This window comes from Mobula birostris, chromosome 4 (assembly GCF_030028105.1).
Source record: "Mobula birostris isolate sMobBir1 chromosome 4, sMobBir1.hap1, whole genome shotgun sequence".
Classification (NCBI taxonomy): Eukaryota; Metazoa; Chordata; class Chondrichthyes; order Myliobatiformes; family Myliobatidae; genus Mobula; species Mobula birostris.
The window spans coordinates 54,535,985-54,561,095 of NC_092373.1; the positions used below are offsets into that span (position 1 = coordinate 54,535,985).

Genomic DNA, 25,111 nt, shown 5'->3' on the forward strand with positions numbered 1-25,111 from the left:
GATCTCCGCGGATCTAACCTAGTCCCAACATATTGATGTAGACATAAAGAAGGCAAGACAGAAGCTATACTTTACTAGGAGTTTGAAGAGATTTGGCATGTCAACAAATACACTCAAAAACTTCTATAGTTATCCCGTGGTGGAGGGGCTACTGCACAGGACCAAAAGAAGCTGCAAAAGGTTGTAAATCTAGTCAGCTCCATCTTGGGCACTAGCTTACAAAGTACCCAGGACATTTTTAGGGAGCAGTGTCTCAGAAAGGCAGCATCCATTAGTAAAGACCTCCAACACCCAGGGCATGCCCTTTTCTCACTGTTACTATCAGATAGGAGGTACAGCAGTCTGAAGGCACACACTCAGCAATTCAGGAACAGCTTCTTCCCCTCTGCCATCCAATTTCTAAATGGACTTTGAAGCTTTGGATACTACCTCACATTTTTTTTTTAATACAGTCTTTGTTTTTGCACAGTTTTAATCTATTCAATATACACAATTGATTTACCTGTTTATTATGTTTTTTCTCTCTCTGCTAGATAGTGTTGCATTGAACTGCTGCTGCTAACAAATTTCATGTCACATGCCAGTGATAATAAAACTGATTCTGAAAACTCATTCAGACAACAATAAATGGCATTTAGCAAAAATAATTTATGTCAATGTACTTATATTGGTGTACATTCTCTTAATGTGCAATAGTCCTAATCTTGTACATCTATTCCAGGCATGTATACCTTTTCTTCAATTAAGTTTTATTAACTGTTGTGGTACAATTCAGTCATGTGATTAACGTTCCTCCTGTTTTGATCTTAAATCTTAATTCTATACAGTAAATTAAGGGATGGTTATTTTTAATCCCAGTATTTCAAGCTTTTTACATTTAACAATACAACTGCTTCCTCATAGTTCTCTCCCCGACCTGCTTACAAATCCCTGTCATAATTATAAACCCATAAAGGTAATCTGTAATTCTTGTCAATATTTTGTGAAGTTTTTGCTGGACCTCCTCAAGCATCTATTTTGCCACTATTTTCCTTTACCTCTATCGTGCTGCTTGTAAAAATATAGAAATGTAAAACACTGAAGAATCCAATATTGCACTGAGGTACAATATTCATTCATAAAATCATATAACAATATGGCCCCATGAAGTTCTTTATACCTGATTATAAACTACAAATCGATCAATGGGACATAACTGTTTTACAAAACTAGTATCACAAACAAATTTTTGGAATAGGATTCCATACTTAGCACTTATGAAGAAATGAAATGTGTATGATAAACATGTTCCATAATCTGTAATGTTAAAAGTATGCCTAGGGTCCAATCCAGTGCTTCAACATGATGTCAGACGCCTAGCATGCAAATCCAAATAACGGTTAAATGCTTACGAGAAAACTCACAGTAATAGGCTTGCAAATAAAAACTAGTTGCAAGATGCAGTTTTATTACAGAACATCCACAGCTGGTCATATGAAGTGAAAATACATTGCAGTTCACAGAACCGTCGTTAAGTGGCCAATTCTGTCATCATGGATGCCAATTTTTACAGACTGAAAATCTAAATGACCTGATCCTCAAGAATGTAAGATCATTCAAATCTTAACATCAGCTAACTATGCCAATGTTAATCACTTCGAGCCTGTGGAAAGTAATGCAATCATTCCCGATGAAGCACAGATGGACAGGATGTAGTTTCTGTGATTATGATTAAGAAAAATAAATTTTATAAAAACAACAATGATTCAGATTTTGCATGCTTGATTGCTTCCATGCCTGAATGACTTGCTGTGGAAGAGAAAGACCAAATTACTGGCTCTTCACATCTTCTGCCCCAGTGGCATGGATTAAGCAAACAGAAGGTGATGAAATCAATAAGCCACACTTGAAGGAAAGGCTCACAGCACTCAGGAGACTGCCACCAACATCAGTGAAGATAGCAGCCACGAGGGTTGTTGGGCACTATAGACAGCATGTCTCGTTTCCAAAGGCTTCTGACCCCTGCTGATTAATTCTGCTTATTCGGGTTAATTCTGCTTCTACATCCCGTAATTTTATAAAATCCAGTAACTGGAAGAGGTACTTTGGAGAAGAATCAGTGCTACAGATGCATACAAGGTTTATGGGCATTACAGCTGCTTTGTTAATGCAGCAAGGATGCTACTGTGATTGGAGAATTCATAAATAGAATTTTGGGAAGTGTTTAGGAGGCAACAGGAGAGGGGGTGATAGGTTACAAAAAGATGGTAGGAGTCAATGATTAATGATGGAAAACTTGAAAATAAGGTAGTAGCATCCAAGATCAGTGAAGATAAAAAGGGAAATTTGGTGGTCAGCATTTTAGACAACTGAGGGAGCCAACAAAGTGTTCATGGATAAATTGGGTGTCAGCATTAAGCAGGCAAGCTAGAGCATTCCTTAAAGGTCTTATTCATAAATTTGTTGCCAAATTACTGAAATTGTCATCTTCCACCTATTCATTTGATGTTTTTGTAAATTAGCCACAACTGGACAGCATTACAATAATACCATTTATTTCGATATTACTTCTTAGACTCTGCCTGTTTCTTTTCTGAAAATAGAAACAAAAAACCTACAGCATAATACAGGCCCTTCAGCCCACAATGCTGTGCCGAACATGTACATAAACTCCATGTACCTATATTCAGTAGTCTCTTAAAAGACCCTATTGTACCCGCCTCCACCACCGTCACCAGCAGCCCATTCCAAGCACTCACCACTCTGCGTAAAAATCTTACCCCTGACATCTCCTCTGTACCTACTTCTAGGCACCTTAAAACTGTGCCCTCTTGTGTTAGCCATTTCAGCCCTGAGAAAAAGCCTCTGCCTATCCACACAATTAATCTCTCTCATCATCTTATACATCTCTATCAGGTCACCTCTCATGCTCCATCACTCCAAGGAGAAAAGGCCAAGTTCACTCAACCTATTCTCATAAGGGATGCTCCCCAATCCAGGCAACATCCTTGTAAATCTCATCTGCACCCTTTCTAGTTTCCACATCCTTCCTGCACTGAGATGACCAGAACTGAGCACAGTATTCCAAGTGGTGGGGTCTGACCAGGGTCCTATATAGCTGTAACATTACCTCTCGGCTCTCGAACTCAATCCCACAGTCGATAATGGCCAATGCACCATATGCCTTCTTAACCACACAGTCAACCTGAACAGCAGCTTTGATCCTCCACACTGCCAAGAGTCTTACTATTAATACTATATTCTGCCATCATATTTGACCTACCAGAATGAACCACCTCACACTTATCTGGGTTGAACATCATCTGCCACTTCTCAGCCTAGATTTTGCATCCTATTAATGTCCTGCTGTAACCTCTGGTAGCCTTCCACACTATCCACAGCACCTCCAACCTTTGTGTCATCAGCAAATTTACTAACCCATTCCTCCACTTCTTCATCCAGGTCACTTATAATAATCACGAAGAGGAGGGGGTCCCAGAACAGATCCCTGAGGCACACCACTAGTCACCGACCTCCATGCAGAACATGACCCATCTACAACCACCCTTTGCCTTCTGTGAGCAAGTCAATTCTGGATTCACAAAGTACGGTCCCCTTGGATCCCATGCCTCCTTACTTTCTCAATAAACCTTGCATGGGGTACCTTATCAAATGCCTTGCTGAAATCCATATACACTACACCTACTGCTCTACCTTCAATGTGTTTAGTCATATCCTCAAAAAAATTCAATCATGCTCATAAGGCACAACCTGCCTTTGCAAAGCCATGCTGACTATTCCTAATCATATTACGCCTCTTCAAATGTTCATAAATCCTGCCTCTCAGGATCTCCTCCATCAACTTACCAACCACTGACGTAAGACTCACTGGTCTATAATTTCCTGGGCTATCTCTACTCCCTTTCTTGAGTAAGGGAACAACATCTGCAACCTTCCAATCCTCCAGAACCGCTCCTGTCCCCTTTGAGATGATGCAACGATTATTGCCAGAGGCTCAGCAATCTCCTCCCTCGCCTCTCACTGTATCCTGGGGTACATCTCGTCCGATCCCAGTGACTTATCCAACGGTGCTTTCCAAAAGCTCCAGCACACCCTCTTTCTTAATGTCTATATGCTCAAGCTTTTCAGTCTGCTGTAAGTCATCCCTGTAATGGCCAAGGTTCTCTTCTGTCGTGAATACTGAAGCAAAGTATTCATTAATTGCCTCCGCTATTTCCTCCAATTCCATACACACTCTTCCACTGTCACACTTGATTGGTCGTATTCTTTCACGTCTTATCCTCTTCCTCTTCACATACTTGTAGAATGCCTTGAGGTTTTCCTTAATCCTGCTTGCCAAAGTCTTCTCATGGCCTCTTCTGACTCTCCTGATTTCATTCTTAAGCTCCTTCCTGCTAGCCTTCTAATTTTCTAGATCGCTATCATTACCTAGTTTTTTTGAACCTTTCATAAGCTTTTCTCTTCTTCTTGACTAGATTTTCAACAGCTTTGTACACGATGGTTCCTGTATCCTATCATCCCTTCCCTGTCTCATGGGAACTTACCTATGCAGAACGCCATGGAAATATCCCCTGAACATTTGCCACATTTCTGCTGTATATTTCCCTGAGAACACCTCTTCCCAATTTATGCTTTCAAGTTCCTGCCTGATAGCTTCATATTTGCCCTTACTCCAATTAAACTTGTCTGATCCTATCCCTCTCCAATGCTATGGTAAAGGAGATAGAATTGTGATCACCATCTCCAAAATGCTCTCCCACTGTGAGACCTGACACCTGACCAGGTTCATTTCCAAATACATCAAGTACAGCCTCTCCTCTTGTAGGCGTATTGACATACTGTGTCAGGAAACCTTCCTGAACACACCTAACAAACTCCACCTCATGTAAACCCCTTGCTCTAGGGAGATGTCAATCAATACTGGGGAAATTTGCACCGTTCCATAATCTGTCTCTCTACCTGCTCCTTGATGTCCCTGTTACTATTGGGTGGTCTATAAAAAACACCAATTAGAGTTATTGACCCCTTCCTCTTTCTAACTTCCACCCACATAGACTCAGTAGACAATCCCTCCATGACTTACTCCTTTTCTCCAGCTATGACACTATCTCTGATCAGCAGTGCCACTGCCCCACCTCTTTTGCCTCCCTCCCAATCCTTTCTAAAACATCTAAAGCCTGGCACTCTAAGTAGCCATTCCTGCCTCTGAGCCATCCAAGTCTCTGTAATGGCCACAACATCATAGCTCCAAGTACTGATCCACACTCTCAGCTCATCTGTTTTGTTCATGATACTATCATGAAAATGCAAAATTATCTATCGTAAAACCAGCATTAAAAAGGATACACAGTTGGATTGAAATTCTTCAGTATGAAGAATGAAGCAATGATCACCATAACCAGAAACAAGGTATTGTTGTAGAAGATTGAAAAGGTTGTTGCTTCATAATCAGCCACTTCGTTCTTTTTCCACAGAATTCTATTGTTTGGAAAGGAAATTTAGAAACTTTAGTTTTATATTTACATTGAGAAGAAAAGTTTCTTTGCATTTGAAAATAGATTTCCAAGATTTTAAAAAGAATCTTAACATATTACTAAGTAGACCCACTACACACCGAGTTTTGGATTTCAAGTTCCATTAAAGCTGAATTTGTAAACTGTATACAATTTAAAGGCATTCTCAGCCAGATTGAAAAGTAAGACCAAGCTGCAAGAGACTCATGGATGCTAGAATCTGGACTGAAAAAAAAACTACCGCAATGGGTCACATCAGCATCTATACGGACAGAAGAACAGTCGACATCTCAGGTTGAGACTAACAGAATTCTACAGAGTGGAGAGAGAAGGTAATCAGTATTATCAGGAGCAATGAGCGGCAAAGACCGATAGGCAGGAAGAGGCAGATGGGGAAAATGGTAGTTTGGAGTTGTGCTACAGAGACAAGCAAGTGATAGGTGAAAGCAGACAATGGGAAAGAAAGCAGATGCTACCAAGTGATGAGGACATGAAGGTGAAAGAGGCGTGATGGACAATGATCAAAAAGGCTACAAATGCCGTAATCTGATAAAGAAGGAAGTTGATAACAGGAAACATTAAGGGAGGATCAAAAGACAGGTGGGGGCAAGGATATGGCAGTTGCAATATGTGGGTAATAAATGAAGGAACCACAGGGGTGGGGGCAACAACATTTGCAGGACATGGGAAAGGGAACAAAAACAGGACAGGAGATAGATTGAAAGGAGAGCGAGAACATTTAAACAGGTGGTAAAGGTTCTTTGAAAGTGGAAAATTCAACATTCATACCAGTGGGTTGAACTAGCAAACATCTGACAATGGAACAAGTAGGGGATGGACAAGTTGAGTGGAAAAGAGAAAAGGAGTTAAAATAGCATGTAACTGGGAGCTCAGGATGGCCACTGCAGGCAAAGTACAGGTGCTCCACAAACCAGCTGTCTCACCCACACTCAGTCTCACTTGTTGTGTATTTAGTATTTCAATAATATGTGTAACAAAGTTATATATTGTTTAAGCATTCTTGGTTGTTTAAATAATTACAGATTATGTGTAAAAATACATTAACTGCATACGTCATCACGTTACCATGTGATACGGGCACACCTCCGTTAAAGTAAACTCAAACTAGACCGTATTCCTGGGCTCCACGTCTTCATTTAATTAGTTTAATGTTTTGAAGTTACAAAACCTTACACTGGCAACGAGATATTTTAAAACAAGCCCAAGACAGCTACCGACCTGTTAAAACGCACCGAGATATTCAAAACGTGCAGCGGGAGCATTAGCAAGCCAAAAAAGGCACGTGAAGAGACAGTCGAGTTTAAAATAAAATTGGCCCGTTCTTTACTGTTCAAGCTCTGTCAGATTGCATGGGGATCGTGAGTGAACACCCTTTTCAACCCTAACCACAAATTCTCAAATGGATTGAGGTCTAGACTCTGACTTGGCCACTCCAGAACATTAACTTTGCTGTTTTTAAGCCTTTTCTGCGTAGCTTTGGCTTTATGCTTGGGGTCGTTGTCTTGCTGGAAAAGAAATCTTCTCCCAAGTTGCAGTTCACTTGCAGACTGCATCAGGTTTTCCTCTAGGATTTCCCTGTATTTTGCTACATTCATTTTAGCCTCTACCTTAACAAGCCTTCCAGGGCCTGTTGCAGTGAAGCATCCCCACAGCATGATGCAGCCACCACCATGCTTCACAGAAGGGGCGGTGTTTTTGATTTGTGTGGTGCTTGGCACGCCAAATGTAACATTTAATCTGATGGCCAAAAAGCTCAATTTTGATCTCAGCAGACCCCAGAACCGCTTTCCAGCTGATTTCAGAGTCTCCCACACGCTTTCTCTAGCCGAGATTTCATGTGAGTTTTTTTTTCCCACCAGATAGTGGCTTTCTCTTTGCCACTCTCCCATAAAGCTGCAACTGGTGAAGCACCCAGGCAACAGTTGTTGTAGGCACAGTCTCATCCATCTCAGCTACTGAAGCTTGTAACTCCTCCGGAGCTGTCATATATCTCTTGGTGGCCTCCCTCACTTCTTGCAGCACGGTCACTCAGTTCTTGACGACAGCCTGCTCCAAGCAGATTTACAGCTGTGCCATATTCCATCTATTTCTTGATGATTGACTTAACTGTACTCTAAGGGATATTCAGTGACTTGGAAGTTTCCTTGTATCCATCTCCTAATTTGTGCTTTTCAATACATTTTTGTGGGGTGCTTGGAGTGTTTTTTTTGTCTTCAAGCATAGTTTTTTTCTTCCAGGATACTGACTCACCAGCTGTTGGATCTTCCAGATTCAGGTGTATTTTTACTACAATCAATTGAAACACCTTGACTGCACACAGGTCTCCAAAAACAGATCTCAATTTAACTAATCACGTGATTTTTAAAACCAATTGGCTGTTCCAATGATCATTTGCTGTCATATTAAGGGGGGGGGTGACTACTTATGCAATCAATTTTGTGTTTTATATTTGTGATAAATTTAGATCACTTTGTAGAGATCTGTTTTTACTTTGACATGAAAGAGCTTTTTCTATTGATTAGTGTCAAAAAGCCAAATTAAATCCACTATGATTCAAGATTGTAAAACAATAATACATGAAACATCCCGGGGGAGGGGGGGGGGAGAATAATTTTTATAGGCACTGTATGTTCTTCAGAAGGAAAGACATAATTGAGTTTTTTTTAAAAAAACACAGTAAATCTAAAAATTCAGGGTTCATAAACTCAGTATCAGGTAAAAATCAAAAATGGTCAGTTACACTGGAAGGATTGATAAGTTTGATTCCACAATGGGTAATTGTCTCAGGTATACTGAGCTATTGGAACAGTATTTTGAAGCAAATGAAATAGCCAATGAGAAGTGAATGCTAGTTTTGCTAAATGCATTAAGGTTAAAGGCATACAGTTTGCTTCAAAGTTTGACTGTCCCAAACAAACCATCAGAAATCAGCTTTGCTACTGTTGTAAAAGTGATGCAGGAACTTTAGAACCAAAGCTATTGTTAATTGCAGAAAACTCTAGGTTTCATAAGTAGAATTAAAAAGATGGCAAGTCCATTTTAGTGTACATAGCTGAATTGAAGAGATTATCTGAGCATTGTCAATTCGGTCATGAGATTAAAGATGCACTAGATCATTTGTGGAATCTTAAGTGTGAAAATTAACAATAGCCAAGCAATATGGCTTGCAGCAGAAGTGAATCGCGAATTAATTAAAACAGAATTGGACACTGGTTCAGTCACTCCACAAAATGAGCTTGAGGGGCATTTCAAAGATACTAAACAGAAGCTGGCAGATTTCCAACGAAGAACTTGTACTGGAAAAAAGGTAACTCCTATGGAAAGGATATTCATAACTGCGAAATACAGTTGCTTGAATTTCCAGCATCTGCAGAATTCCTGTTGTTTGCGTTTTTAAAAAGGTCACATTGATCTTGTATATGGTAAAAACAAGAGGACTAGCATTGTGGGGACACGAGTGGCTGAGGCAACTATGATTTGATTAAAGGCCCATCCACTATTTGCATGCCACGTTCCCCGCAATGGAGCCAACTGAAAGTGAATTAAACAAGGTGCTGGATGATGCCATAATTCTCTCCATGCCAAACACTGTGAACCATTGCCCAGCAAAAGACAAACAGGTGTTGGTGCCAATCTCTCTGCCTCTGGTTGGAAAGTATATTGGACCAAAGTAGGGCCATGCAGCTCACAGGAGTGTGAAAGTGACGAAAGCAGTGGTCCAACCACAAATTTTTGTAGGTAACATATCTGAGAAAGCTTCTGATGTTTTAATCAGGCAGTTACTTGCAAAATGTGGTTTGGTTTTAAGCTGGAGAATTCAACAAGCTTTAGGAAATTTGTAAGTATTTGGCTTGTGTGAGTATAAAGAACCAGAATTGACTCTACATGCATTAAATTTATTGCATGAACTTCAAGTGGGAGACCAAAGTCTGCTTATAAAAGTAGGTGTAGGTCCAGCTGGATGAATGGAAAGCCAAAAAGAAATGAGTCAATGGAGATACAAAAACAGAGGATTAATTAGATGACGTTGTAAATGACAAAACCAAGAGGAGAGATCAGAGCACAGACCAGAATGAATAGAAGCAATAGACGGATTAACAAGAGAATACTCCAGTGAACTAAATGCACCTTCCCAACATCAAGATGCACAAACCTGAAGAAAAAGGAGGGAAGAGATGGAGAGGAGGAGCGTGAAAGAAAAAGAAAGGGATTGAAGCAGATCCAGAGAGAGAAAAGGAAGGTGTCCAGAGGTGTCAGAACCACTTCCTGCAGTCTCAGAATCAATTCCTACAACCATCACAGAGGAGGTCTCAGAACCTGAGGATGTTTTCACAGCCACAAGTCTCACATGCTAAACAAAGTGATCTCACTTACCAGGATAGACATTCATGTGCTGAAGTTACGAAATGTAACCTCGCCGACTAAGAGATTTGGGGCACTGAATGCAGTAGAAGTTGGAGGTGCTCACGAGTCTTTGTCTCACCTGGGAGGGGTGTTCAGGAGTTTGGATAGTGGTGAGGAAGGAATAGGAGGACTAAAGTCTTGCACCACCCATAGTTGCAGGGGAAATTGCCAGGGATGAGGGAAGGATAAGCAGACCAGGCAGTAGTGGAGAGAACAGTACTATGGAAGACATAAAGGGGGTTGGAAGGGTCAACATGGGTAGTAGTGGGATCCATCGCAGCTGGCAGAAGTGACAAAGAATGATAGATGCAGTGACCAGTATCCTCCATCCCTGTATCCCCTCTCTCATACCATCCACCCAGCACTTTTCCCTAACAGTTGCCATAATCACTTGCCTTATTTACCAGATCCCAACAGTTGTAACCTTGGTGTCCTGGCTCCACCTTTACCCTTCCCATCCCCCACCAGCTCCATTCCCTTTATTCCCACCCACCCCCCACATTTGCTTCTGCCAAACACCCACCTGTCTCCGTCCCCCAACTCCATCCCTCTCTCCCCCCCACCTGGTTACTTATGCCCATCATCCTTTACCCAAGCTCAGTGCATCTCTTCCCCTTTTCTTCTTTAAACTACCTATCTCCACCCTCCTTTCTGATGCAGAGTCTCAAGCCAAACTGTTACCCATTTCTCTCCACCCACAAATGCTGCTTGACCCACTGAGCTCTTCCAGTAAGTTTGTTTTCATTAAGTATTGAGTTACTTCTTAAAATCCTTAATGGAGAGTAGAGGAATGAGGAGTACAATAGCAGTGGCTAGCATCAGCTACCAGTAGTGCTGTATTACTTCCTGCAGCACCTAGATCCATGTTCAGTAGTTTTTTTAATACAGTATATAAAAACTCCAGCAGATTATTAGTTGCCCAAGGATTGTGTGTATTCGGCTGTTGCTTATAACTGAAGTTCCATCTACTAAAGGAGTCAGTATTTGCCACTTCTCCAACTAACCATTTTTATACATAACCAGGTGACTTGGTGGCACTTTTAGGAGCAAAATATACTTTAGAAACTAAGCTAAGAATATCAAATTCATGTGACATTAAATCTACATAACCAACTAGATTCAAAACCAACCCTTAGAAAAGGTAAAGAAACAATCCAACATACCACTGAATAGGTAATTAAAACTAATCAAAATATTATAAATCTGTACTTTCTATGCAATAGCAAGAGCTATAATGCATTATCATGAACAACTGAAGAAAGACTGTGTCCTTGAACGTCTTCAGATTGTTGGCTAACTACAGAAGTATACATTAAAATGGTGGTTTGATAAGTCCTCTTTAGAGTCCAATTGGTAGTGGGTTACTCTGCGTCAAAAAGCAATTTACAATATTATAATGTAAAACTTAACTTAGTCCAGTTCTATTTTACATTCAACTTACAGCATCAACTTTAGCATGGAACTTTAGTAACACTCAACTTTCAAAATATTATCTACTATACTAAAACCACAAAATTTAAAATACCTTTCATCTTTCTCTTTGCGAGACATCTTCCTGTTGTCAGCCTCTGACAGTTTCCGGGTGACCTCCTTGGAAACTGCATCTTCTCTCTTCTGCGCCACCCTAGACACACAGACTTCTGTTAATAATATGCAGCACTTCCGAGGTAAAACTACAAATAAAGGCTATCCAGAAAATACTTACTTGTGTTTCAGGACAAACTTTACATTTTTGTAGGCAAATGCCACAAGGTAGGTGCTAATAAGGGTCATAACACAGTACAGAACTGCAGATTGGACAAGGTCCATGTGCCAGATCCTCCAATAGAGCCCTGCAAGAATAAAATTGCAAATAATTACTTTCATAATCCAGAACACAAATTAGCAGCAAGAATTGATATACAGCAGTAATGTAGATTTAAATTTTCAATTCTACTTGCAGTAAATTAAATTTTATCTTTAAAATAGATTTTTTAAACAATTTGCCACAGAAGTCTATTTTCATGTAGAAAGCTTCAAAAAAATATGAACATTGTTAATTCCACCTGAGATGGGAAAAAAATATTCACAATTCCTTTGGCACTAAGGCTGGGAAAGCTGACAACTTTAGCTTAACCACTTTGCTCCATTGTGTAAGTGAAAAATTAATAAAAATGATGATTTTGACATTAAAATTTTCCTATTAAGGCTTTATTCAAAAAAACAAGCTTTACTGATCTTCATTCACACACAAGAACTACGAAAACCAGAAAAAGCACAATTAATTGTATGGTGAAAGTGTTGCAAATTCTACTATATTTCTATGAATAACAAAATCCTTTGACTTTTGAAGATACAATGAAAAGGGAAGTTAACTTTTTTTTGTGCGCTGGCAATCTAAAAGCATTATAACTTAATTCTATTCGCAATTTGATGATGCTGGAGCAAAGAAATTTTCCCCATTTCATATTCCTCCGAGCAGGAGAACTATTCTTAACATTATTCTTCAAAGGTTAATTTATTATCAAAGTATACAACTCTGGAATTCTTCTCCAGATAGCCAAAACTAAGAAAGAATGGCAGCACAATCATCAACCCACAAATCCCCCTTACACAAAAAACAAGTTAGATCTTGCGAAAAATATAGAATATAAAAGATTATAAGACTACAAAAGAAAGTCCATAGTCCAAGTCCATATCCAAAATGCAGAAAGCCTGGTAACATTCTCCAGGCACAGTGGCAGCCTCTCTTGCAGCAGAGTGATCCCATTGGCAATCAAACGCAGTCTCCCCTTTCCAGCAGCAGAGCAATCCCACTGGTGAACAAAAGGCAGTCTCCCTTCCAGCAGCAAAGCGATCCCACTAGTGAACAAAAGGCAGTCTCCCTTCCCTGGCAGCAGCGCAATCCCACCAGCTATCAAAGGGCAGGCAGCTGGTGTTCACCTTCTGCATTGGCCTCAGTGTTTGAATCTCCCTTGTCGCTTTAATCAGCGGACAATGGAAGCTTCAATTGGTGAAATGCAGTCGAACATCGGCTCATGCCCCATCCCGCAGTCTTCTCCCCACAAGGACACATCACCTGTCTTCCGGAATCCTCTCAGAGACTGCAGAGCGCTGAAACACCTAATCAATCTCTAAACTGCAAATCACAGGCTCCAACGGTTCCAGGATCACATTCAAGATGAAAAACAAACGTAAAAGCCATAAAAGAAGTGAAATATATGGCTTTATGGTCTATCCAGATGTTGACCATGGGAATTTCAGCTATACATTAGCTATTAAGTTTAGTTAATCAGATGCACAAATAGAAGTTATTGTTTCATATGAATCTGAAAGCAAAATACTCCATTATGAATTCCAAACTTTGATCAATAGTATATCTTGAGATACCAACTTCTATTTGGAGGAATTTCTTTAGTCAGATGGTGTTGAATCTGTAGAATTCATTGCCACAGACAGCCGTAGAGGCCAAGTTATTGGTATATTTAAAGCAAAGGTTGAAAGGTTCTCGATTAGTCATGGTGTCAAAAGTTACAAGGAGGCAGGAGAATGGGCTTGAGAGGGATAATAAATCAGCAATGATGGAATGGTAAAACATTCGATGGCTCAAATGGCCTAATTCTGCTCCTATGTCTTATTCTCTCCAAAATTTGACACTTATAGAAAAGTAACCTTAGCAAAACCTTAAGTGGCATCTTAAGAAATATGAGAATATTTATAACCAAAATGATTTAAAACTATAAAACTTGAGTACAATTACTGTAAAGCATAGCACCTTGCTTCTAAAAAAAGAACTGGATTGGTACGTTTCCTGATAGTACATTGGAAACAAAGAACCAGTATTAGCAAATATAAAGTATTTGTTTTGTAGAGGTTAAAAAAGAAATAAAAATGCCACAGTTCTGATGTTATTCATATTACAGAACTGATCTCTTATCCTCTGTAAGTTTTTGCAACTGTACTCACACTTCAGTTCTATCTCAACAGCAGTCTTGCGACTCTACCCCACCAGAAAGAATATTTTAACAGTATCTTCTTCCATGCCCATGTATATTCCAAGACCATTTATTTGCTTCCATCACGCACCCATTATTATTTATCCATATTGTCCAATATTTTACCCACAAGTCACATTGACAACATCCTAAAGATACCTGTTAGGATTAATTCCAGTGAGGGATAACTTGTAAAAATATCACTATCAAGTGGGACGATATTAAAAATGTTATGTGACTGAAGGTTCAGTGAATGAGTAAGGACTTGCCAAATAGAATTTAATGTGGGACAGGATAAGATAGATGCACTTCAACAAATCTAAAAGTAGATTTATCGAAATGGAGAAAGATTAAGAGTAAACAGAGGGATTTAAGTGCAGATAAACTCAAAAAAGCAGGCAAATGTACCATGTGGCTGGACATGTAAATAGGATGTTGGCCTTTATTGCAAGAGGTTTTGAGTTTAGAAGTAGATTAGTATTTTTACATTTGCAAGGCCACACCTGAGTAGGTAACAGTGCTAACTCCTTTATATATGAAAGGATGTGGTAGCATTGGAAAAAGATTTAGTAGGCCAATTCCTGAGATGAAATCATTGTCCTGTCATGAATGGCCTAGGAAATTAGACCTACATCCTTTGAGTTCAGAGAAGGGGAGATCTTTTTAAAAGATAAGACCCTATAGGATAGTAAATTTGATGAGGACACCTTTACAACATTAAGAAGTAGTCATTTAAAATCTGAGGTGCAAAGGAACCTCACGCAGAGGGGAAAATGACAGGAATTCTCTGTGCCTTAGGGTGTGCAAAGTATATCACTAGAATTCTCAGTACACTATATACAGTGCACTCCAGTTCACTGGGCCATTGGTTAATCAGGGCAGCCACATATTTGGGACAACTCTTAAAGACCAAACATTAATGGAGAAAATATCCTGGACTCCTTTGTTTATTTGGGACACTATGCCGCTTAATAGGGGCAGGAGGCTGTGGGTGAACAATTTCTACTTAGTGTCCATTGCGTGCATTTCCGTGGTTGTTAGGCACAACATGCTTAGAGTGAAGTCTTTAAATAGTGTCAGCTGCACATGTTTGCGTTCAAAACTCAGCAATTTTTGTCACAAACAAGAGAAAATCAGCAAATGCTGGAAGTCCAAGCAACACACACAAAATGCTGGAGGAACTCAGTAGGCCAGGCAGTATCTATGGAAAAGAGTATTGTCGACATTTGTGAAATTTTTGTCACCAAAAGTTTGCAAGAAATAAGCAGTAAGACAATTCAGAACACTGCAGTTTCCAGCATTCAGGCCTGGAAATGCCAGAAATGCCTGGAATGAAAATGAAATGATTTCATTACTTCAACAAGGAACTACAAAAAAATTTGAAGGCATCAACAATCATCTTGAATATAACAATGAAAATGAAGATTGAGGATGTAATTGCTCAAAGCAGTTCATTACCTATACTAGATACCTGCACTGATTTTGTTATTTGCAGTCAATCAAAAGAACACAGCTGCATGATATGAATGAATTCCTCCTTCGATAACTTTTAAGAACTAATAGTTTTATAGTACTGTACTAGTATTGGTAGTTTTCTAACTTGCTTTTTTTTTTAATTTAAATACATGATTTGTAACTCAGTTAAACATTCGTTTGCCTTTTTGATACCTTTCTAACCATTTCCATGAAACTTCAGCTAACTGGAACAACTGCTTAATTGGGCCAAAACGTAATGGTTCCGATGTGTCTCAATTAAGCGGAATTATCTATGCCAGAGGATTGTGGAAGATAGATCACTGGAATTCTGTGGTACAAGAGACAAGAAATTGCAAGTGTTGGAATTTAAAGAAAAACAAAATATGCTGGAGGAATTCACGAGGTCAGGTAGAATCTAGGGATGTTACTCATGTGCAGAATAAATCATTGGAATTCTCTTTGCCAAGCGTGGTACGGGGAAGAGGTAATTTGTAACATCGGGGATTACAGTATGTGGAATTGGCACCAGGAGGGAGGAGGCCTGAGAAAGACATGGTCATATCGAATGCCAGGGGCAGCAGGAGGGTTGGGAGTCTACTCCCGTTCCCATGTCCACTAGACACGATAACGAGCCCCAGCTGCCACATCACCACCCCAGGGAGGTGAGGCGTCCCCCGCCGGTGCAGGCACCGAGACTTCACCCAGCCAGCGCTCTCCCCTCCTCTCCGGCTACTCACAGATGGGAATGGCCGACACAATAAATGCATTCCCATAGAACAGCGCCGATGATTTGGCCGAGACATTTCTGCTGAAATCCTGCAGCAGTAAATCCTCCTCCGACTGCTGCTTGTTGCTCCCTTTCGGCGCCATCGCTCCACGTCTTTGGGCGGAGTCCTCCAAAGGCCAGTCAGCGCTCAGAGCCGTCCCACAATCCACAGCACCGTGACCCCTCACCCGTCAGGCCTCAGGCCTGTCATACCTGCCGGAGAACAATGTGAGAGAATATTAATAAAACACAAACAGGAGCATCAGCATCAAACAATGTATAAAATATAAAAATGTACACGCACCACACGGTTTCCGGCTTTCGATACGGCTGCCAGAGAAGCTTACGGGATCGGTGCCATCTTTGATATTGGCGCAACCTGGTTCCTTGGTTCTTGATCCTCCAAATATTCCGCATGGAATTTAAACTGGAGGTGGCGGAGGGTGGGTTTAAAAATGAGATTTTTGAAGCAAAAAAAGCTCTCTTAAAACCTGGTACAAGTTAGGTTGTGCGCCAATAACATCGATTCAACAGCAACATGTAACGTCGATTAATTTAACTTCCGGTAAATTATCCCCCTATTCCCTGCTCTGTCTTCCCCCTTAACCCTTCTCCTCACCTGCTTAGATCCCCCTACCTCTGCTGGTGTCGCTCCTCCCTCCTTTGGCCCCCTCCTCACCAACGCAATACGCACATAATGCTGGAGAAGCTTAGCAGGTCAGGTAGCATTTATGGAAATGATTAAATAGTCGACGTTTCAAGACTGGATTCCTCCTGCATTTTGTGTGTGGTGCTCTGGATTTCCAGCATCTTCAGAGTGTCTTGTGTTTATGATTTGCTGCTCATCATCTTCTTCAACCACTTACATTTCCCACCTATCACCTCCCAGCTTCTCACTTCATTTCCCCCATTCCCCATCTATCTGGTTCACCAACCCCCCACTCCATCTGTCTTATTCTGGCCTCCTCTACTGTAAAGAACATTCCCATTCTGATATGTCTATCCACAGCCTCCTCTACTGTAAAGAGTTTTGGCGAGACCCGACGCAGACTGGGAGATCGCTTTACTGAACACCTACACTCTGTCCGCCAGAGAAAGCAGGATCTCCCAGTGGCCACACATTTTAAATCCACATCCCATTCCCATTCTGATATGTCTATCCGCGGCCTCCTCTACTGTAAAAATGAAGCCACACTCAGGTTGGAGGAACAACACCTTATATTCCGTCTGGGTAGCCTCCAACCTCATGGCATGAACATTGACTTCTCTAACTTCCGCTAATGCCCCACCTCCCCCTCGTACCCCATCCGTTATTTATTTATATACACACATTCTTTCTCTCACTCTCCTTTTTCTCCCTCTGTCCCTCTGAATATACCCCTTGCCCACCCTCTGGGTCCCCCCACCCCCCCTCCTTGTCTTTCTTCCCGGACCTCCTGTCCCATGATCCTCTCGTATCCCTTTTGCCAATCACCTGTCCAGCTCTTGGCTCCATCCCTCCCCTCCTGTCTTCTCCTATCATTTTGGATCTCCCCCTCCCCCTCCCCCTCCCACTTTCAAATCTCTTACTAGCTCTTCTTTCAGTTAGTCCTGACGAAGGGTCTCGGCCTGAAACGTCGACTGTACCTCTTCCTGGAGATGCTGCCTGGCCTGCTGCGTTCACCAGCAACTTTGATGTGTGTTGCCTTATTCTGGGTTCTTTCTCTTTCTTTTTCAGTCCTGATAAAGGGTCTTGGCTTATTCTTTTCCATAAATGCCACCTGACCTGCTGAGTTCTTCCAGCATTATGTATATGTTAGTCTGACACTTGTTAACCTGTTCAAATCATTTGGTTTTGGGTTTTGAGAAGATTAAGGTGGATTAAGATTGGAAAATTATCCCAAATTGCAAGCCAGAGGCAGCTGATACCGCTGTTGTTTACAGCAGATGAAATGAAAAGAAGAAACAAAAAGGTCATTTGCCCACGGCAATAAAAGGAATTTCAGAATCAAAAAGGCAGCCTGCCATGGAAGGGCTTGGAGATGAGAATTAGTGATTTGAGTTGAGTACGTTGGATTCAAGATCTATTGTCAATCAGAGAAGTGCGTAAAAAGTAAAGCAGTACAGGAACAGGCCCTTCGGCTCATGATGTGTAAAACTAATTAACTAGTAATTAAGTGCCTAACAAATTAATCTCTTCTGCCTGCAATACAGGCCATATCCCTCCAGCTTCTACATATTCATGCATTAACAGCTAATACATATCTTGTTCAAAGTTCAAAGTAAGTTCATTATCAATATATGTATACCATATACAACTTCGAGATTTCATCTCGCAGGAAGCCACAAACAAGAAAACAATGGAATCCATTTTAAAAACACACAACCAAGACTGGTAATCATCCTGGTAAACCTCCTCTGCACCCTCTCAAAAGCCTCCACAGCCCGACAAGCCACACTGTCCAGCAGCCCACCTATGTAACCCTAGCCTAAGCACAGGACAATTTACAATGACCAATCAACCTACTAACCAGTATGTCTTTGGAACGTAGGAGGAAACTGGAGCACTCGGAGGAAACCCACACACTCACTGGAAAGATGTATAAACTTCTTACAGAGAATGCTGCAATTGAACTCTGAACCCCTCCAACTGTTGCAGCATTGAAGTCACTGCCTTGGCTAATAAAGACAAGCGTGCCATGTGCCTTGTTTATCACCCTATCTACTTGTGCAGCCACCTACTTGGAGCTATGGACTAGGAATCCAAGATCCCTCTGTAGATTAACACTGTTGAGGGTCTTGTCATTAATACTATACTGTACTGAGTTCTCACATTTGATCTGCCTAAGTGCAACACCATACATTTGGTCACATGAAACTCCTCCAGTTTCTCTACCCATACACTCAGTGGCCACAGTGTGTATGTTATTGGTCTTCTGCTGCTGTAGCCCATCACTTCAAGGTTCAACACGTGCATTCAGGGATGCTCTTCTGCACACTACTGTTGTAACGCATGGTTATTTGAATAAATGTCAACTTCCTGTCAGTTTGACCATTCTCCTATGGTGGTGGTGGTGGCATCCGTTAGTCTCGCGAGACCATGGATCTGCACCTGGAAATAGTTTTGCAGGGCACAAGCCTGGGCAAGGTTGTATGGAAGACCGGCAGTTGCCCATGCTGCAAGTCTCCCCTCTCCACAACACCAATGTTGTCCAAGGGAAGGGCAAGGACCGATACAGCTTGGCACCAGTGTCGTCGCAGGAGTTGTCAGAATGAGGTTGAAGGCAGCGTCAGACTGCCTTAGGGACTCCAGCTCCAGATTTGTCCTCAGGGTTTACTCCCGAAGCCTTTCCCATCGGTGGGTATGTCCGCAAGGCAGCGGAGGTTTGAAATCAGAGTTTTTCCTTTCTTAGATGGACTGCCTTCCCAGGCTGACGAGCTTCATCTACCTGAAGCACTGGTTTTAAGGTGCCAGGACCCACCTTCGCCCCTTCTCCTGTCAGTAGAAACAGTTCCATCGGGCTTAGAGGCTAAGCTACACGAGGAGGCCAGGAGTTGGACTTGGTTGTCAGAGGGTATTTGAGGTGCATGACGTGAGGAGCACTTTTGGGTAGTGGGAGCTTGTCCCCACTACCACTTCTCGGCTTGACAACCTTGGAACCTATGACCTCTCATTAAAAAGGCATTTTCGCCCACAGATCAGTCACTCACTGGATGTCTTTTGTTTTTGCATCATTCTCTGTAAACTCTGGACACTATTGTGTGTGAAAATCCCAGGAGATCAGCAGTTTCTGAGATACTCAAGCTACCCTATCTGGCACACTCAGTCATTCCACAATCAAAGTCACTCATATCACATTTCTTCCCAAGTCTGATGTTTGGTCTGAACAACAACTAAACCTCTTGACCATATCTGCATACTTTTATGCATTGAGTTGCTACCATATGATTGGCTGATTAGATTTTTGCATTAATGAGCAGGTGTACACTCTATAATGCATCCACTGAGAGTATCTGCAATTGACCTATGTCCCACTGTATCCTTTGTCAATATTCTATGCAATCCACTACAATTTTTGTGTCATCTGCAAACTTACTAACCCATACATCCACATTTTCATCCAGGTCAATTATATATCACAAACAACAGGGTCCTGGTACAGATCCCTGTGGAACACCACTAGTCACAGACCTCCAGCCCGTTGACCTGGGACTTATTCTGCACTTATACTGCTCTGTGTCTTCTATGGCCAAGCCAATTCTAAATCCAAACAGCCATGGATCCCATCCTTCTTAATCTTCTGGATGAGCCTATCATGGCAGATTTTGTCAAACACCTTACTAAAATTTCTGTAGATGACATCCACAGCTCTACCTTTATCAATCATCTTCATTACATATGAAATAAACTCAATCAAGCTAGTAAAACTGATCTTGCCCTGCACAAAACCACATTGACAACCCTAATCCTCATGCTATCCCTAAAAAACCCTCTGCAAAGCCGTTCCTACCATATGGTCTACAGTTCTAATGATTATCCCCTTCTTTCTTGAATATTACAACAATGTCTTTGAGTGATCTTATCTTGTCCCGAGTTATCCTCTTGCCCTTGATATGTGTATAGAATGCTTTGGAATTCTCCTTAATCCTACTTGCCAAGGATTTCTCATGGCCCCTCCTGGCTCACTTCATTCCCTTCTTGAGTTCCTTTCTAGCTTCTATATAATCATCAGGGATTCCACTTGATTTTAACTTCCTAAACCTGATACACTTTTCCCTTTCTGACTAAACTTAGCACCTCTCTCAACATCCAAGTTTCCCTTACCTTGTCATCCTGTCCTTCCGTCTTACTGGTATATACCTGTTCTGTTCTATGTGTACTTTGTTCAAAGTTCAAGGCAAATTTATATTCAAAATACATATATGTCACCATATACAACCCCGGGATTAATGTTCCTACGGGCATGCTCAACAAATCCATAACAAAATAATAACCATAATAGGATCAATGAAAGACCGCACCATCCAGTGTACAAAAGACAAACTGTGCAAATACAAAAAGAAAGAAATGGTAATAATAAGTAAATAAGCAATATGCTGTATATTAAGAGGATGAGATGAAGAGTTCTTGAAAGTGAGTCCAAGAGGTTGTGGGAACATTTCAGTGATGGGGCAAGTGAAGACGAGTTAAGTCTTTGAAACACCCTCCACATCTCAGATGTGGAATTGCCCAAAGACAGCTATTCCCAATTAACCCTCTCCATTTTCTGTTTAATACTCTCTTAATTTGCCCTGCTCCATTTAATACTCTCCCACAAGATAGAAATTAACATCCTTTAGGTAATGCTTGAGATCGGGGATGACTTGCTTTAACTCCATGTTGTGGGTTCTGATGTCACCGGTGTAGGAACTTCAGATGGTTTGGTGGCTGACTTGATTGGCAGGTGGGTAGTTTGGGATTCTTTATCCATCACTTACGTTAGAATTCTGTGTGTTCTAAATGTCACTTTGCGTACTTCTTCCCACGCTGAGCAGTTGTAATCATAGTCAGTGTGGGCATTACATTTTTCCAAGGGACTTTGAGAACAATCTTGAAATTTCTTCCCAGGACAGAGCTTGGAATTGAGTGTCTTTTTCAGGAGTCTGGTGTCAGGCATGCAAACAATCTAGCCCGTTTTATAACACCAAATTATTGTAATTAGTGCCTCGAAGCTTAGGATATTTTCCTTTGAGATGATGCTGATGTTGGTTTGTTTATCCTGCAAATGGATTCAAAGGATTTTGTGGAGACAGCATTGCTGGCATCTCACCAGTGGTTTGAAAATTAAGTCACCCTTGTCCTAAAAGTGACACCAGAAGCCTTGAATCTCATACTCCTTTTCCTCACCTGAGCAAAGGTGGTGCTGGTGCACGGAATCAATGGGGAATTTCATCATTTGTGTCTATTTTTGTTGAGAGGTTGTTTCCACGTTATGGGAGAAAGTAGGGGATCTCATCAGGATCCTCAGGTCACATTGTGGACCTTTCATGTCTCGAAATAAAGTTGTACAATGTAGGCAAGTTGTAAGAGAACATTGCTTTGTGAAGATTGAGAAAAGGGGCCAACTCATTATATACAATGAGACAATGATGACTTGGAGTTTGGTCTCTTCATATTCTCATACACGACTACCATCTGCATGCCACAGCTTGGTTACTCAGGTTGGGAATGACCTCAGGTCTGGAGAAGAGGCAATGAAGATTGAACAATTTCTGATTTGACCTACAGACTATCTACACTTCAATAGAAGGCTTGTTCAAGGGGACGTGATGCGTTGAAAAAAAAAGGCTTTGAGGCAGCTTTGCTTGGCACCAGTCAGCACTGAAATTGGATTCTGTTGATGGCCTACTGATTAGGATCCTGGCTTACATGCCACCTGGAAACAAACGTAAAAAGCAAAATAGTATCTGTGGACAGCTAGATTTGTGCAAGGTGCTTTTGGTGGTTAAGGTCATGTCCACTGTGTCTCTATATTGACTGACTCCACATCATGATATGGGGAGATGCTTTAAACTATTGCGGGAGATACACATGATAAGCTGGAGGAACTCAGCTAGTCAGGCAGCATCTATGGAAGGAAATGGACAGTCAACGTTTATGGTCAAGACCCCTCATTTGGACTGCAGGAGGAGGTGCTAGAAGTTCCCCCAGCACTGCCTGATCCTCTGGCAGACACCAGGCAGGCTGTTGTTTGTCACCACAGTCAAATTTGTTTTTTCTTTTGAAGAAAGTCACCATTATCATTTCCGATCACCTGGCAAATCCTCTTACATAGGAGGTGGACATAGAAGCTGTAGAACTGAGATTGTCTTTCCTAATTAAGTTGAGGAACTTCAAGAAGAATACCATGTGTTCATGAGGTCTTCTTGTATTTCAGTTGGCAAATGGAATTCAGGAATGGCTGTGGGCCTATGCCAGATAGAAGAGTATGAAATGGATTCTATGACACTGAATTTTAGCATAGAATGTGAATAAAGGGTTCTTTGAAGTTTCCTTCCAAAGGCTGTTGACTGTCTCAAACCTTTGATAAGTTCATTGCCATTCTTGACTGTCATTGGAGCAGGGCCTTGGATAGTGGGCCATAGATGGTCTTGAGAACACTGGCAAATTCACGTATACTCTGTATTGTGGCTGTTGGAGAACTGCTGATCTTCCTATACTCTTTCCACCCACCATCTCTTCTTTAGGTCATGTGTTTTCTATTAGACTTCCACCTTTGGGTGCTGCTTAAGTGACTCATTTCCTTTGAGGAACAATGGAGTTTCCAATCTGTGAATGCTTTATATTTGTGGTTAAATCTGGTCTTCTGGTCATTTTCATCAGATTTTCAGGATATACTTTGTTTATTTTCTTTAACCACGGAATTAAGAGACAGTGAACTAGTAGTTGCAATCCGTTACTTACTTGGGAGTTTTTATGGGGTATTGAATAGCCTTTGGCACCCTGTGAATATGCAAAAGCAAAGTACCTCTCTTCCACAGTGGTATTCTAGCTGAGCTGTGCTTGGAAGGAAGCACGGTGTGCCCACTGGTACACATTAGACTGCAAGGTCTGAAGTTTGTTGGTAACCATCAGCTTTTCTAATAAATTGAAGTTTATTACTTGTAGCCTTTAAAATTAAAATAAATGATTCTTGTTAACTTATCAAATTGATTACAGCTATTGTTATAATTGACAATTTACAAACTGTAAAAAAGTACATTGTTAAGAGCAGCTGTGCTGTTAACATGAACGAATGAGCAATGTAGCAAGCTTATTTCAGTAACATTTTAATTGTAGGATATTTTTATGTGAATGTTACCTTCCTGAAGCAATGTGTGATTAACTAGTGTTGCACTAACAACAGGCTTTCATAGACATTTTCATTACATAAATCCACATATGGAAATATGGGCGATTTGTTACATTATAGCAAATCTTGTCTAGGACTTCCAAACTGGACCAGCCAAGGAAGCTGGTTGCTGATTCCAGCCAGAGGTTGACACCATCAGATTAACTGTGAGATTTAAAATGAAAGTCTAGTTTAATGGTATACAGTCCGGTCTGCATTAGAGATCCTAAGCAAAAACAAGATACTTTAAGGAAAGTATGATCAGAGGCTGGCTGTTTACCCTACAATGAAGGTGGGAAATTTGAAGAGTGAATCTATCTGCATATGGCTTTCTCAGTCAACCCTTCCGAGAAGTGATTTGTTTTTGGGGGAAAAAAACATAAATACATGGTAGCAAATAAAATAGTGGAAACTGTTTGTAAGAAGTGTACAGATGTTTGATTTGGAAAGGTCCTTTAGCTGGCAGAGTAATGGTTAGAATCTAAATTTTATCAGAAACAGAGCAAGAATGGGAACAAGACAACCCAAGTTAATTCTTTTGATGATCCTACCAAAAAGAGTACAGCCTGAACTCATGTAATGTAACTCATAGCAGGCCGCATGAAAATAAAAGTAATGGAAGCAAATAAATTATACTTATGAAGACATTTAACCACCACTGACTCCATTACTGCTCTTCACTGTTCTATATTTGCTTTACATGGTTGTCTGGGGATGGGTGAAGATGTCAGCCTGATGCTTACTACTGCTTACCCATTTATTAAGAGAAATTCTAATGCTTTTGGTATTCTATGTTGACCAATAATGAATGTACTAATAACAAACATTTAAATAGATCCCAGCACTGAAAAACTTTTGGAATTTGGTGCTAATTGTCAATCAGATTTTACTTCAATAATTCACACATGCTTTTCCTTTATTTCACCATCAATCTAAATTATTTCCTTATAGTCCTTAATTGTGCTTATGTCCATTTTATGAAATACTCTACAGAAAATATATGCACACAATAAAAACTTTCACTACTTTCCTAGGGAGAGAATCAATCAAATTATTTCTTCTTTCATTTGGCACACTTCTTCAATTGTCCTTGCTGATTTTATGTAT

At 40.8% G+C, this 25,111-nt stretch overlaps 1 protein-coding gene across 1 annotated transcript; it reads right to left on the reverse strand.

Annotated features, from left to right (window-relative positions):
• Positions 1-1,427: 1,427 nt before the first annotated feature.
• ssr3 (signal sequence receptor, gamma) lies at positions 1,428-16,305 on the reverse strand. Its single transcript, XM_072255369.1, has 5 exons — positions 16,126-16,305; positions 11,644-11,770; positions 11,464-11,562; positions 5,347-5,478; positions 1,428-1,698 (listed from the first exon to the last, which is right to left on the reverse strand). Exons 1-5 carry the CDS (start codon positions 16,256-16,258, stop codon positions 1,632-1,634), a joined length of 558 nt encoding a protein of 185 aa, XP_072111470.1. The 5' UTR covers positions 16,259-16,305; the 3' UTR covers positions 1,428-1,631.
• Positions 16,306-25,111: the final 8,806 nt, after the last annotated feature.

Coding starts and splice junctions, on each gene's coding strand:
- ssr3 (XM_072255369.1), bottom strand. CDS start 16,258: ATGGCGCCGAAAGGGAGCAACAAGCAGCAGTCGGAGGAGGATTTACTG. Junction 11,771..16,125: donor TGTGTCGGCCATTCCCATCT/GTGAGTAGCCGG, acceptor TTATTCTTGCAG/GGCTCTATTGGAGGATCTGG. Junction 11,563..11,643: donor AAGTTTGTCCTGAAACACAA/GTAAGTATTTTC, acceptor CTGTGTGTCTAG/GGTGGCGCAGAAGAGAGAAG.